Source organism: Cataglyphis hispanica, chromosome 11, assembly GCF_021464435.1.
Source record: "Cataglyphis hispanica isolate Lineage 1 chromosome 11, ULB_Chis1_1.0, whole genome shotgun sequence".
In the NCBI taxonomy this organism is placed as follows: domain Eukaryota; kingdom Metazoa; phylum Arthropoda; class Insecta; order Hymenoptera; family Formicidae; genus Cataglyphis; species Cataglyphis hispanica.
In genome coordinates, this window is record NC_065964.1 from 5,680,486 (window position 1) to 5,693,095 (window position 12,610).

A 12,610-nucleotide genomic window follows, 5' to 3' on the forward strand; every position below is an offset into this window, starting at 1 on the left:
TAAGAGGTGGTGATGGAGGAGGAGGAGGAGGAGGATATTGACAAACAATCCGGCGGGGGGCGATTGCGTGCGGCTCCGTCGACGGCGGCGCCGCTCGCGATTCGCTTCCGCTCGTTCCGTCGCGTTTTCCCCGGAACGCGGAACAAAATAATACCTCGTCCCACTCTCCCGCTCCCCGACGCCTCAATCTGCAGGTACATTATATGATTATATATAACGATTAGATTAATCGAATGTTTCCTTTCTCTTCTGTTCTTTTTTTATTTGAACGGTGACACGGAGGATAAATTTTATTTATACTTCTTATCTTTTCACGATTTACTCAGAAAGAGATAAAGAAGAAAAAAGTTATTATATTTTTGTAATAATGTATAAACAGCGAAAGCGATTGCGTCCGATACCTGATATATAAAATGCCTGGGTATACAATAATAATTTATTGTACAAATGATATTGTAATAATACAAATGATTGTGTATGTGTGTACAAATATAATGTAAAAGCGAAAGCAATTTACTATATCTGTTCCCGCCATCAATCTGCTGTCAGATTCTGTGAGCAGGCTCTGCTTGATTTTTGGCACCAATTGATGATAATAATCGACAATAACAACTTCTGAATCAAATTTGTAGCTTTTGACAACAGTTCATAGCAGACGCACTTGGTATGATCTGATTTCGACAGATTATTTTGGTTGTTATCTTTGAGTAAAACTTTTTTATAGAAAAGTATCTAAATAAAATATATATCTCGAATCATATCCTTAGATAAGTTTTCTTTTTTTTATATCGCGGACGAGAGAGAGACTACTATTGTTTACATTCACTTTCTATACATATATATATATATATATATATATATATACAATTCATATACATATATCGCGAAATGGAGATGTATTTATGTATGATGAGATTATCATCCGCCCTTGGCACCGACTTCTGACAACGCTCACATTGCTCCGATAATCCGCTCGCAGTGAGTGCAGGCGTTCCTCTTTTTTTTTTCTTTCTCTCTTTCTCGCACAGTGCGAATCTCGAGAATTCAGGCATAGTTTTCTTTCGTCAATCTGCTTAAATGTGATCGCTAGAGGAAAAGTTTCGTCGCTTTCTCCGTGTACTGGACGCGGGCACAAGTTGCTCGACATGGTGAGTAAAATATACCAAGAAACGATGACATTTGCTCTCGCTTATAGGTTAGCAGGTATAAATAAAGGAACGTGTTATATGTGATTTTCAGAAATTATATTCAATTCGAGATCGATCCGATTGCATAATTTCTATTTCTACTTGCACAGTTTTTATCGAAAAATCGTCTTTTTTTTTAATTGAATTGAGTTTGATATTAATTATATTAATTATATTAATACAGTACTTGTTGTTGATACATATTGCATTCAGTATTTGGTAATGGTTGTTTTTTTTCTTTTTTTAGATTTTTTATTGTAACAAGAAATAAACAGAATGAAATATTTTTTGATCGATTATTTCATTGTGACAGGAACCGTCAAACGGCATAGACAAATCATGGGATTATCCCTGGACTACGGAAGAGATGAGGAAAAAGAGAAGAGAGTGGAGCCTGGCGGGTGATGTTGGACTTCTCAAGCATCTTCAACAATTTTCTGAGGTATAATTTATTTTACAACCCTTATACTCAATGGCACATAGACATTTTTTATTTTGTACAAAATTCTAGAATTTAATGTCTAGAGCTGACAAAACTCAAGCTGCTTTAGACACATTAACGACACAATTAAAAGAAACAAGGATATTAGTGGACAATGTGACTAATACATCTTTGGCTTTAGCCAATACTCAATTTATTGAAAGTCGTGTTCAGGAAGATGACATAGAAATTAAGGAAAATTCTGAGAAACAAGAAGTAAGTATATGTGTGTTTCAAGAAATTAATATTTTTTAATACATTTCAATATGTAATGTACTTTACAATAAATAGCTAATATTATTCTTCGATAATAATCTGTGAAAAATCATCCAAATAAAATTAATTTTTCTTAATTTTCATGAGAATGTGAATACTCAGGATTTAGTACCAGAGAATCTCCTAGCCAGTATAAGTGAGAGTGTTAAGCAAGGTTTAAATATAATGGATGAAAAGTACAAAGTAATGGATGTGGCTTGTAGCGACAGTGAAGAGGAAGATGAAGGCAGTGCAGTAGTATTCAGGTATATTATTGTGTGCCATTATTTTCATTACTATATATATAAAATTTCTTTTATTCTAAAATATCATTTACAGCGTTATTGTTGGGCCCAATGATCCCTATCAAGATCGGCCCCTACCATATGTTATTGGTTCCGAAAAGTGGATGGCGTCGAATAAGATAGGTTTGGAGAGCAGTAGCAGCGAATCCGAACAAGCCGACGAAGAAAGGGAAGAATCGGAAAGCGAAAAGGAGGACGCAAGTGTACAAAAGATGTTTAATAGTCGACATAATCCGGATAGAAATATAGCGAGATCGTCATCGTCCTCTAGCGATTCGGATAACTATAATGATTCAAGTAATGCACCTTACATCAACAACAAGACGGATACGATTTCTCAGAATAATATAAATTCTGCCTCGGAGTCCGTCACACCTAATAACGTATCAAAGGTAATCGATCGATCGTGTAAAAAAATTTTTCTATGATATTTTTACTAAAACTTTTCAGACGAGTTTATAAATTTTTTTCTATTGCAGACATCTAATGAAACAGAGCCCAGTTTTGCAGAAGAATTGGCCAAACGATTAGGCACTGTTCGCCAAGCGCAGAATCCTGTCGTTGTGGATGAAGCCAGTGAATCGTCGATTAATCGATTTAAAAGTATACGCAACAATCTTTATGACAAATAAATAAAATAAAAATTATGAATATTTACACGGTTTGACAATAATCTTTTTATCAGGTGATTTATTTACATCGGAGAAGGATGAAAGTGTGTTTAACGATAATTCAGATAATTTGTTCAGCGATAAAAAGAATCTTTTTGATGATGAAGTGTCTACAAACCTATGGAAGGAAAAATCGATTAAATCTTATAAGAGTAACAATATTATACCACCCAGTATTGACGTACCGCCACCAATTAATATAGTTTGTAAGTATTTTTATTTTTATGAAACTTGTGTCATAATAGATTAATTTTTTTTAATTTGTTGGTGCTTTCAGCAACGAAGCCAAAATCGGCGATCGATGATCTATTTGCCGATGCCGATTCAGACGAAGACTCAGATATTTTCTCATCGAGTAACATTATCAAGAAACGCACGAAAGAACCCACTGTTGATGATAATATTCGCCCTGCAGCAAAGGGATTCTTGAACGTCATAGGAACTACCGGTAACATCGCTACTAGTACGCCGGAATCCAATATCATCGCCTCGGGTCTGTTCAACGATGATGAAAATGATGAAGCGAATTTGTTCGAAAGTCCCAAGAAGGAATCTCATAAAACTGCGGGTATTTCTACAAATACGATTCAGGAGTCGAGTAAAAAAGTAAGCTGTCTTTATGATTTTTAATCTTTTTGACATTATTGATATCTATATTCGAACATAATTTTTTAGAATATAAATTTTTTCAATTTAATTTACTTAATTTACTTAATTTACTTAATTTTTTCAAAGTTACACGTTATATTTTCTTACATAAAAAATTTTATATATTAATATTTTTATATTATTATATTGATGATTAAGAAAAAAACTAAAATTTCAATTATATATCAATAAAACCCACATACATTTAGTTAATAGAAATTCAAATAAATTACAGGAATCAGTACTCGGCAATGTTTTATCGTCGGATGTCGAGAATAAACTGTCGAATCGAATAATGCAACGACGGCAGGAATCATCCGGTTCGTCGTCCGATAGCGATGTGTCAGGAAATTGTGATGATGCAACAAGAAGCAACGCCGGGTTAGCGTCCGCGAACAGAGACATTTCAAATGATAATACTGCGGTTGTGAATCGCCGTTTGCAAATCACACCAGCCGAAAATTCCGCGGAGAACGTGATTGAAAACGTTAACAACAGCAGCGGAATATATATGCAACCATCTAGCATCGATAACACTGTCGGATCGAGTTTGTGGTAAGTTATCATATTCTTTTCTTTTCTTTTTAATAATTTTCTAGAGTATTTTATAAATATTTTAATATATCCCGTTCGATAAAATTGCATTGAGGGATTGTTTCTTTCTTTATTTGAAACGGAATCTGATTAATCAACTCGCTATAAATGCGTCATGTATTAAAATTGCTATCGCGACAAATTTTTCAATTAAATCGTAGATATTAAAACTCTATCTCTCAAATTAGATATATATAGCATATATCATCAATCGCGCGCATTTACTCGCATCAAATGTTGAACTAAACGATTTATTTGAGAATCTAGAGTTGCATTTCGCGGATAGAAACGTATACGATGACACATGATACCGACGTTTGACGAGGTCAGCGTCTAAAACAAAGAGATTGCGGCTTTATTGCGTACGCACACTTTATTATGGACGCTAACGTTACATCCAGAATGCATGCGGAATGAGAATCATTGTCGAGGTCAATCATATCTGAAGCTACTTGATTTCCGAGGAATATTTATTCAGATATTCTAGTCTCTCGGTTCTCCTCGTATCGGTAAATCGGATATGCCCATTTTCTCTTTCTCTTTTTCTCCCGGGATCTACACGCGTGCCAAATACTTTACAGTGTCATTGAATCGATGACCCAAACGTTAGTCACTCGCCTTACGTTACGTTCCATTACGCACGCTACCGCGCGGCGAGTAAATATCGCGCGAGCGTCCAAGGCGAGCTTCTTCAGTATCGAATATGCGTTGCCTATCGCCAGTTGTTGACTCTCTTATCGTCTAAGGAATGTGACGACGACCGAGTATAAAAATTTTATCCCAAAGTGACTCGGTCCGAAGTGATTTTAGAGAAAAGAACATTCAGCTTTTTTTGCAAAACATCAGTCTGCAAACTGTTGCTCGAGAAACTGCTTTCTATCAACTCCGAAAAAATGGAAGGTAAGTAGAGAAAATGTAAACGATATAAAAGACGATGTACTTTCCAATTAATTTGAGGTAAAACCGAATTTATTCACGAAATAAATATCACTTTCTTTTCGAGAAAAGAACATTTATTTTTTTTTTTCTTTCAAAGACGCTACAACTTTTCGTTAATTTCGCGAAATTTTACGGGCAAGCGAGGATTCGGGCGAAAGTGGTATTTATTTGAGTTAATGCTGTTTTAGAAATTTTTTATTCAGATTTGCGGAATATATAAATGAATAAAGGAGAATGTTTTTGCGTTTCTCGTCGCGCGCAAGAATCGTACGTAAAGAATCGTGAAATGCGACGGTGATGCAAACTAAAAATAGTATGAGCGACGAGAGGCACCAGGATGCAAGTAGATAAATTCGGTTCTGGCGTTATCGCGTGCGTAAGACATCTCGATTTCTATCCAGTTTCGATAAATAACAGGCAAGTGAAAAAAGAGGTGGATCTAACATCTTAGATTCAGACGACAGGGATACTTTTACTTCATTTTTTTTTTTTAATTTTTTTTAGTATAAAGTGTCCTAATTCCTTTAGGACTTTTCTTCCTTACAAATCGGTCCTCCGCAGCAATCTGGATAAGGTTTGCTGAAGTCCGTGTCGCGATAACCCACTTGCTTTCCTTCCGGACAACGGGCTAAGGGACATCTGGAAAGAAATAAAATAATAATTTAGTATTGCCGAAATTCAACGGGATCAGAAAATAAAATTCTGTAGAGAAAATTTATTTGTTATCATTGAATAGATATATCGAAAGTATTATTATCGAATCTGTAGTGCCACAGAAAAGAGAGATGTGAAATTGTAAATGTTAAATAAAACAAAGTATTTCTTTCTTTTCAGGGTATTGTTTTGTTGCAGTAAAGTAAGTCATAGTCTCTTTGATTTGTTGGCAAATCGTGCCCCAGAAATCGTATACTTTCTCTACGTCGCAAATAGAGTGGAAATGTCACACATGTGAAACTATAAATAATTCTTTCTTATAACCGATTTTACGAATTCGAGAGTTTTGATAAATTAATCATTTCACGTTACACGAGAAATGACATTATTCAATCAAAATCTCAGATCTTTTTTCTTCTTTTTTCTTTTTAATTTGGATGATCAATCATGTACTAACATTATTGTACATTCCGTAAAAATCGATTTGTATTGCAGCCCGAAGATCCGGGATACCGGTTATTAAAGGATTCTTATGTAATCGCCGGCTTTTTTGAATAGAAAAATAACCGATCGAAAGCATCAAGTATTAATATGTATGATGCGATATTTTTTTCGGAATACACAAACTCTCATATCTACCTGCATCATATGCAGCGAGAAAATATTCTAAATAGGATTTAAGAAATTTAAAAAATAAAACTTGGACTCACCCGAGTATTGATATTTCACTTCCTGCGTGACAAGTGATCTTTAAACATCGACGAGTATGTTGACCCACACTTAGAGTTTCATTTTCAAACGAGCAGCTGTCTACGCAAATAAAATCGTATCGTACAGAGATTTCATTTATATGCTGGAAATATCATTAGTCTTAGCATTCATTTTGGAATAATTATTTAGTTTGCGCCAAATATGTAATCTGTCATCGAAATAAAGACGCGAGACATCTCGTGTTTACGCGGCGTTTAAAAGACAGAGCTGTTCTACTAATGTGTTTATAATTCCGCGTAATATCTGCATCTCTTCCTCTCAGTAATATATCCTTTTAATCATCAAACTACGTAAACTTACCTGGCAAATGCGCAGCGTGCGCTAACACGCATATCATCAATAAGATCGCGCAACGAACTAGACGACCCTTCATCGTCTTCTTCTTGCTTAGAAAGATACTAGGAAGTGGAGAGGCGACAATCAGGCTAAAATACTCGTTCAGCTCTTATATATCACTTCTCCCTCCTTTCATATACAGTGTTGTGTGACCTTTAGGAGGACATATCTCATCTCCGGCACTGATGCGAAACGCGCATTATTGCGCGCGCGGAGACATAGCAATAGGATAAGAAGAAAAAAGAAAAGATGGTATCAAATCAATGATATAACGCTGTTCAGCGTTAATCAACGATGACTTATCCGAGCACGTTACAGTCTCATTCATATTATCGCTGAGCGTGTCTATCGCGCTTCGTTTCAAACGACGTGTTAAACGTCAATTATAATTCGCGGATGTTTATGTTCGAGCTCTTACAAGTCTTCGCAAGTAAAAAGAAGGATTCATTTGATTTTCACTAATTGGATGCACAATCGAGTTGCCTTGATATAAACATATAATGAAGGCAAGATTCTCTCGTTAATCTTTTCTGGATGGACATTTAAGTTATAGAGAGGTACGACGAGGATATTTACATATTTTTACATATTATATATATATATATTGTATTTTATTTTTATGACGAAAAGAAAACAAGTGCCAGCGTTGCATTGTTTTGAGTCAAAAATATAAAACACATTCCGGAATTCTGTCAAGTGCCTAGTATTAAATAAGATGATTTTTAGCGAAAATCAAGCAAACAATATTTATATAATTGAACCCGCATCTCTTTCTTTAATCTTGTCGAAGGAATGACGTGAGAAATTGGAATGGCTTATAAATATACAGATCACAAAATTAAATAAATAAATTAAATATCCACAAAATACTATGCTTTAAAAAGTAGAATTGAATTATTTCGCGATCAAATTACCTATTTTATAGAGATGCTTTATTAATTATTTGCAAGTATCGTGCACTTTATTCTTGACATCAAATAATATTATAGTATATTTATGTAGGTCATAGGTGGCGAGAGATTTGATTGCAGACTAACAGATTATATCATCTATATACATATAAGATAAAATTTCATATTATGTCTCTCAATATAATCTCAGGCATTATAACAATATATTTTTATCATTATTATTATTTATATCTTATATCTATTTCTCTGGTTCTAGTTGAAAGATAAATATTTGCCGCTTTCATTCAGCGGTTCGCAAAATAACTGAAAATACTTAATCTTCTTTTTTCCTCAGGATGAACTTTCAACCGGAGATGAGTTCGACGAGGCTCAAATCCGAGGAGATCTACCGCGAACGTGTTACTAGTGACAGCCTCTTCGCGGCGCAAACACGCTATCCCGCTAATCTGGCGAACGCTAATAGCAACAGCAATAATCAGCAGCAGCAATCACGACAGGAGACAATGCAAGACAACTCGTCTTTGCAGGACGACGTGTTCGAAAACGATAATCTTTTTGGACCGCCGCCGTTGCCCACTAAGTCGGACTCGAAACGAGCACCAAAATCGAAGATTTCGTTGCTCTTTGACGATTCCGATTCCGGTGACGAGCTCTTTTCCGCCGCGAGCTCTGGTTCCAGATCGCAAAAGAGCACGGACTTTCTCGCAGCTGTATCGTCAAGCGATAGGATGACCAAGGCACCCCCGAGAAGTGGCGGCCTGTTCGACGACGATAATATATTCGGCAGCAAAGACGCACCGGATATCGATATATTCGACGCGGCATCAAAATCAAGAGACGCAGCTTCGACCAATTTGTTCGATGATCGCGGCCGGGAGCAATATTCTGTAACGTCGAAGAACAATAACATCGGTAAGTTTAGAGCGTATTTTGATTTTTATGAATGATATTTTATTTTGACACAAAATTTCATTACTTTTTTTCTAATTGTAAATTGCTAGATAATTTACAAAATAAGATGGAATCTAAGATCAGTCTTTTCGACGACGACGACGGCGATGACTTGTTTAGCGGCGCGAAGCCCATGAAATCGAAGAGTGACCGTAAGACTGATATCCTTTTTGAAGACGAGGATGATTTATTTCTGTCAATCAAAGCGAGCGATAAAAGACTCTCCTCAATAGATAGCGCATCAGTTGAACCAAAGATCGACGTCTCCAAAAATGCTTCTAGTCTGGAAGTTGAAAAGATGAGTAAAGGCGATTCTTCGGATTATGCGGATGAACTGTTTTCGAAAGCGACGAAAACCCGTAGCCTTCTGTTTGAGAATGATGATTATGATGATCTGTTCGGCAAAAAGGACGCAGTGCCTAAGCAAAATAAAGATTTGGAATCTTCAAATTTAAATCGTGATATTAAGATGACTACAGAATCCAAAAATATTGTCACAAAAAGTGATATAAACGAAGAAAAGAATAAAGCTGAAGTCGGAGAAATGTCGTCCAAAACTGAGGAAGATGGCAGGACAAAGAAGAATTCACCGCCGAAAACACTAAGCCTTCGGACGACTTCTTCATCGCCATCCGAGGAGCAGAATGGTCAACAAGTTCCCCGAAAATCAGTATCTGGTAAGATAAAAAATCTAATGGGGAAAATGGGTGATTTGAAGATACTCTCGCCGATGGATGCGCCGCCCTTATGGAGAAAAAGTGAAGACAAGACGGATGAAGACGAAGACATCGTGGATAGAGACAACGGAGATCAGAGTGTTGGTGGATACGTTTCGCCTCCTAGTGTATCGGGTAATTATTGTTTAACAAGATGTCTACTTGTAATGTAATTTTAATATATTTTGCGTTTTGAATATTTATTAAGTTAATTAAAAGATTGAATTTTTTTTTGAAATAATTTAAGAAATTAATTTTACAGAAGGTAGTGCGTGCAAAGAATTTTCTTATTCTACAACAATCTCCACCACCAGCAACGTAGAAGTGGCTATAAACTTCGACGATCTGGCTCAAGTAGAAACGTTGTCTACTACTGCGTCAAAGGTATTTGTTAAATTGAAACATAAACAAATTTATTTATTTGTTAAGTTTTGCATAATATTTCACAAAGTTTTTTGGAATAAGAGGAAGGAGAGTAGCTTTCATTATTCAATGGAATTTTAAAATATATATTTTTTTAATATATCTCGTCTTTACTAATACTAATAAAGACACATCTTTTTATTCGAGATATTATGAATAATTTATATTTTTATTTTCTATTACTATCGCGTTAATTTTATTTTTTAGAGCCGAGTAAGAATTCAAGCAAAACGCCGTCCTCAAAGCCGACACGCCCGGAAGTCCGCACTGCGACACAGCGGCATTGATTTCGACACGGTCGACAATGTGGACAACGATAATTCTTTGGACGAAAGCCACACTAGTACCTTATCATTCACCAAAGATTTGTCCGCTCCGACAATTAACACAGCTGATCGTTTGACCGCCAATAATATTCAACGCTCGATAGTCGATCCTTCTTCCACAGACGATAAGTCCGAGCTAGGTAGCATCAGCAAGGAGAGCTCAATGAGTGTGAACAAGAACACTCTTTTGTCGCCATCCACCGATGAAGAAGATCTGTTCGATGTGCCGCCAGATCTACCGGAGGATCCGCAAAGGGAGGATACATTATTTGGTAGAGCACCGATACTTTCACCGATTGACGATGGACAATCTGATAGAACACCGGTCGCTGTTAAACCTTTAATAGATACTGTGATTAGAAAGATCGTCGATATCGATATGAACGCGGCGAATAAGAAAAGTTCTAAACAAGATTCTAACGAATTAACGAGATCGGATGTCGATGTCAAATCGGATACCTTGAAAAATGCCGAGCAGAGGGATGATAAGCATACAATCAATGAAGAGCGAGATGAAGTGAGTAGAGAATCCAGCGAAGAGCCGAGTGATCCTCTGCGCGACAGCAGTCACGATCCATTGAAAGATCCTAGTCAGTTGTTCGCATTCGTCACAAAGACGCCGTCGCCGGAGACAAGCAAAGGATTGCTGTTTTCCGAATCGGATGATAGTTTGTTTTCTAGTGGTTTAACAAAAAAATCGAGTGAGCCGAGCAAAAAGAAAATCCTGGATCTATTCGCGGATGACGATGCGGGCGGTGATCTGTTTTCCGCGGCGCCGTTGAAGAAAACAGTGAAGAAACCGCTGCGAGACACAAAGACCAGTCTCTTTGGCGACGATGATGATATACATAATGAGGACGACAATCTTTTCGGCAGCGCATCTGGCAAAACGAAGCAAGACAGTCAAAAATTAAATCCTGTTCAAGCTGGACGAAAGAAGAACATTTTCGACGACGACGATGACGACGATTCTAGTCTGTTTGTCGAATCGTCCGGCCAATCGCAGAAATCAGATAGCACATCGTTCTCGGAGCCTAAACACGATCTCGCCGATTCTCAAGCCAAGAGCTCGAACTTGAAGGATATCTTTGGTGATGTGGCGTGCAATGCTTTTTCTTCTGGCGGAAAGATCGATGATGAAGTTGATATTTTCGCTACGAAGAAAGTTGTTCCTAAAAAAGTTGTCAAATCCTTGTTTGAGTCAGATGATGAGGACGACGAAAACGATGATCATATCTTCGGTAAGTCATCGACTGCCTCGAAGCCTGTCGCGACGATGAGCGTGCCGAGTTCAAGACCGACTATGAAGAAATCGGTCACTAGGGACCTGAAGAAAACGGCTGAGAAGATCGTCGAGGACCCGCTGAGTCTCCTTCAAGATGATTAAATGTGTTTTCTTATGAAATAAATACCTGTGAGATTTCCTATATGCTCAGCCACAAAAGTTTATATATGCATACACACATATCTAGGAAACTGAAGGAAGAGGACTAATAAAATATATCTTCTGTAATTACTTGCCACGCATTTGATTAAACACTTAATTTATAATTTTGATTTTATTGGGAAAAAATCGAAATTAAATAAATATATATATAACGGCAAATACTGTATATCTTTATCTATTTATTCGCTTTATTTGAAATGCTCATGCATATTTTACACTAAATAGACTTTTGTGGCTTAGTATGTATGTATACATATTTTTTATTTATATTTTGTTACGTATCCCATAAAGTTGTTCTAGAATATGAAGAAGCCTATATTGATAAAAAATGGGTAGCGTGCAATTCGTGAGAAATTTGCTTCTTGGCTGTATTTATTATTTTGCTAGCCAGATTTAAATTATTTTTTATTACACGTGCCACATTATAGATCGTCTTATCTTATTTGCTGACGAAGATTGTAATAAAATGCAAGTATTTCAATTCTTAACGTTTATTCGGTACACAACGAACATGATTAGTTTACATTTGTATAGTAATTAAGTGAAAGTCTCACCTTATTCGTGCAATAGATGTATATTTTTCTTTCTACTATCGCTCTTCTTCATGCCGTAAATAAATTCGCCTCGCGCGCGCTTGTGATTTACATCATGTATATATCATCCTGATAAGTCATACGTTAGAGAGTACAATAAAATTTATTCGATGATTTCTCGTATAATTCAGTTATGGACAATCCAGTCCTCCGTGATCCTTTTAATCCTAAATAATACCGATCTTGAATATTGTATATAATTGGAACTTTCATATATAACCATTTTTATTAAGATAAATAAAATAATTTTTATTTTAAAAATAAAAATAAAATAATTTTATTGCATAAAAATATACTTCGTAGATCAGAGTAATTACTCAATTGGAAAATATCAATCACTGTATGCATTACATGCGGAGCAGAACATTTTTAGACAAACTCGATTTATTAGACGTTCTTGAT

The 12,610-nt window shown here is 36.1% G+C and overlaps 2 protein-coding genes across 4 annotated transcripts; one reads left to right on the top strand and one right to left on the bottom strand.

Moving 5' to 3' along the window:
• Positions 1 to 53: 53 nt before the first annotated feature.
• LOC126852800 (WASH complex subunit 2-like) lies at positions 54 to 12,322 on the top strand. Of its 3 annotated transcripts, none has more exons than XM_050597975.1 (13): positions 54 to 194; positions 1,501 to 1,629; positions 1,713 to 1,884; positions 2,032 to 2,189; positions 2,263 to 2,620; positions 2,708 to 2,831; positions 2,914 to 3,105; positions 3,177 to 3,505; positions 3,783 to 4,102; positions 8,087 to 8,664; positions 8,754 to 9,554; positions 9,682 to 9,803; positions 10,050 to 12,322. In XM_050597975.1, the coding sequence occupies exons 2-13, from the start codon at positions 1,592 to 1,594 to the stop codon at positions 11,553 to 11,555; spliced, it is 4,698 nt and encodes a 1,565-aa protein (XP_050453932.1). In that variant the 5' UTR covers positions 54 to 194; positions 1,501 to 1,591; the 3' UTR covers positions 11,556 to 12,322. The 3 variants fall into 3 exon arrangements, with proteins under 3 accessions (XP_050453932.1, XP_050453930.1, XP_050453931.1); XM_050597973.1 differs by lacking the exon at positions 54 to 194 and adding an exon at positions 918 to 1,148 and having other exon boundaries at positions 1,699 to 1,884; XM_050597974.1 differs by lacking the exon at positions 54 to 194 and adding an exon at positions 918 to 1,148.
• Positions 5,258 to 6,973, bottom strand: LOC126852808 (uncharacterized). Its single transcript, XM_050597997.1, has 3 exons — positions 6,806 to 6,973; positions 6,445 to 6,544; positions 5,258 to 5,719 (listed from the first exon to the last, which is right to left on the bottom strand). The coding sequence occupies exons 1-3, from the start codon at positions 6,876 to 6,878 to the stop codon at positions 5,605 to 5,607; spliced, it is 288 nt and encodes a 95-aa protein (XP_050453954.1). The 5' UTR covers positions 6,879 to 6,973; the 3' UTR covers positions 5,258 to 5,604.
• Positions 12,323 to 12,610: the final 288 nt, after the last annotated feature.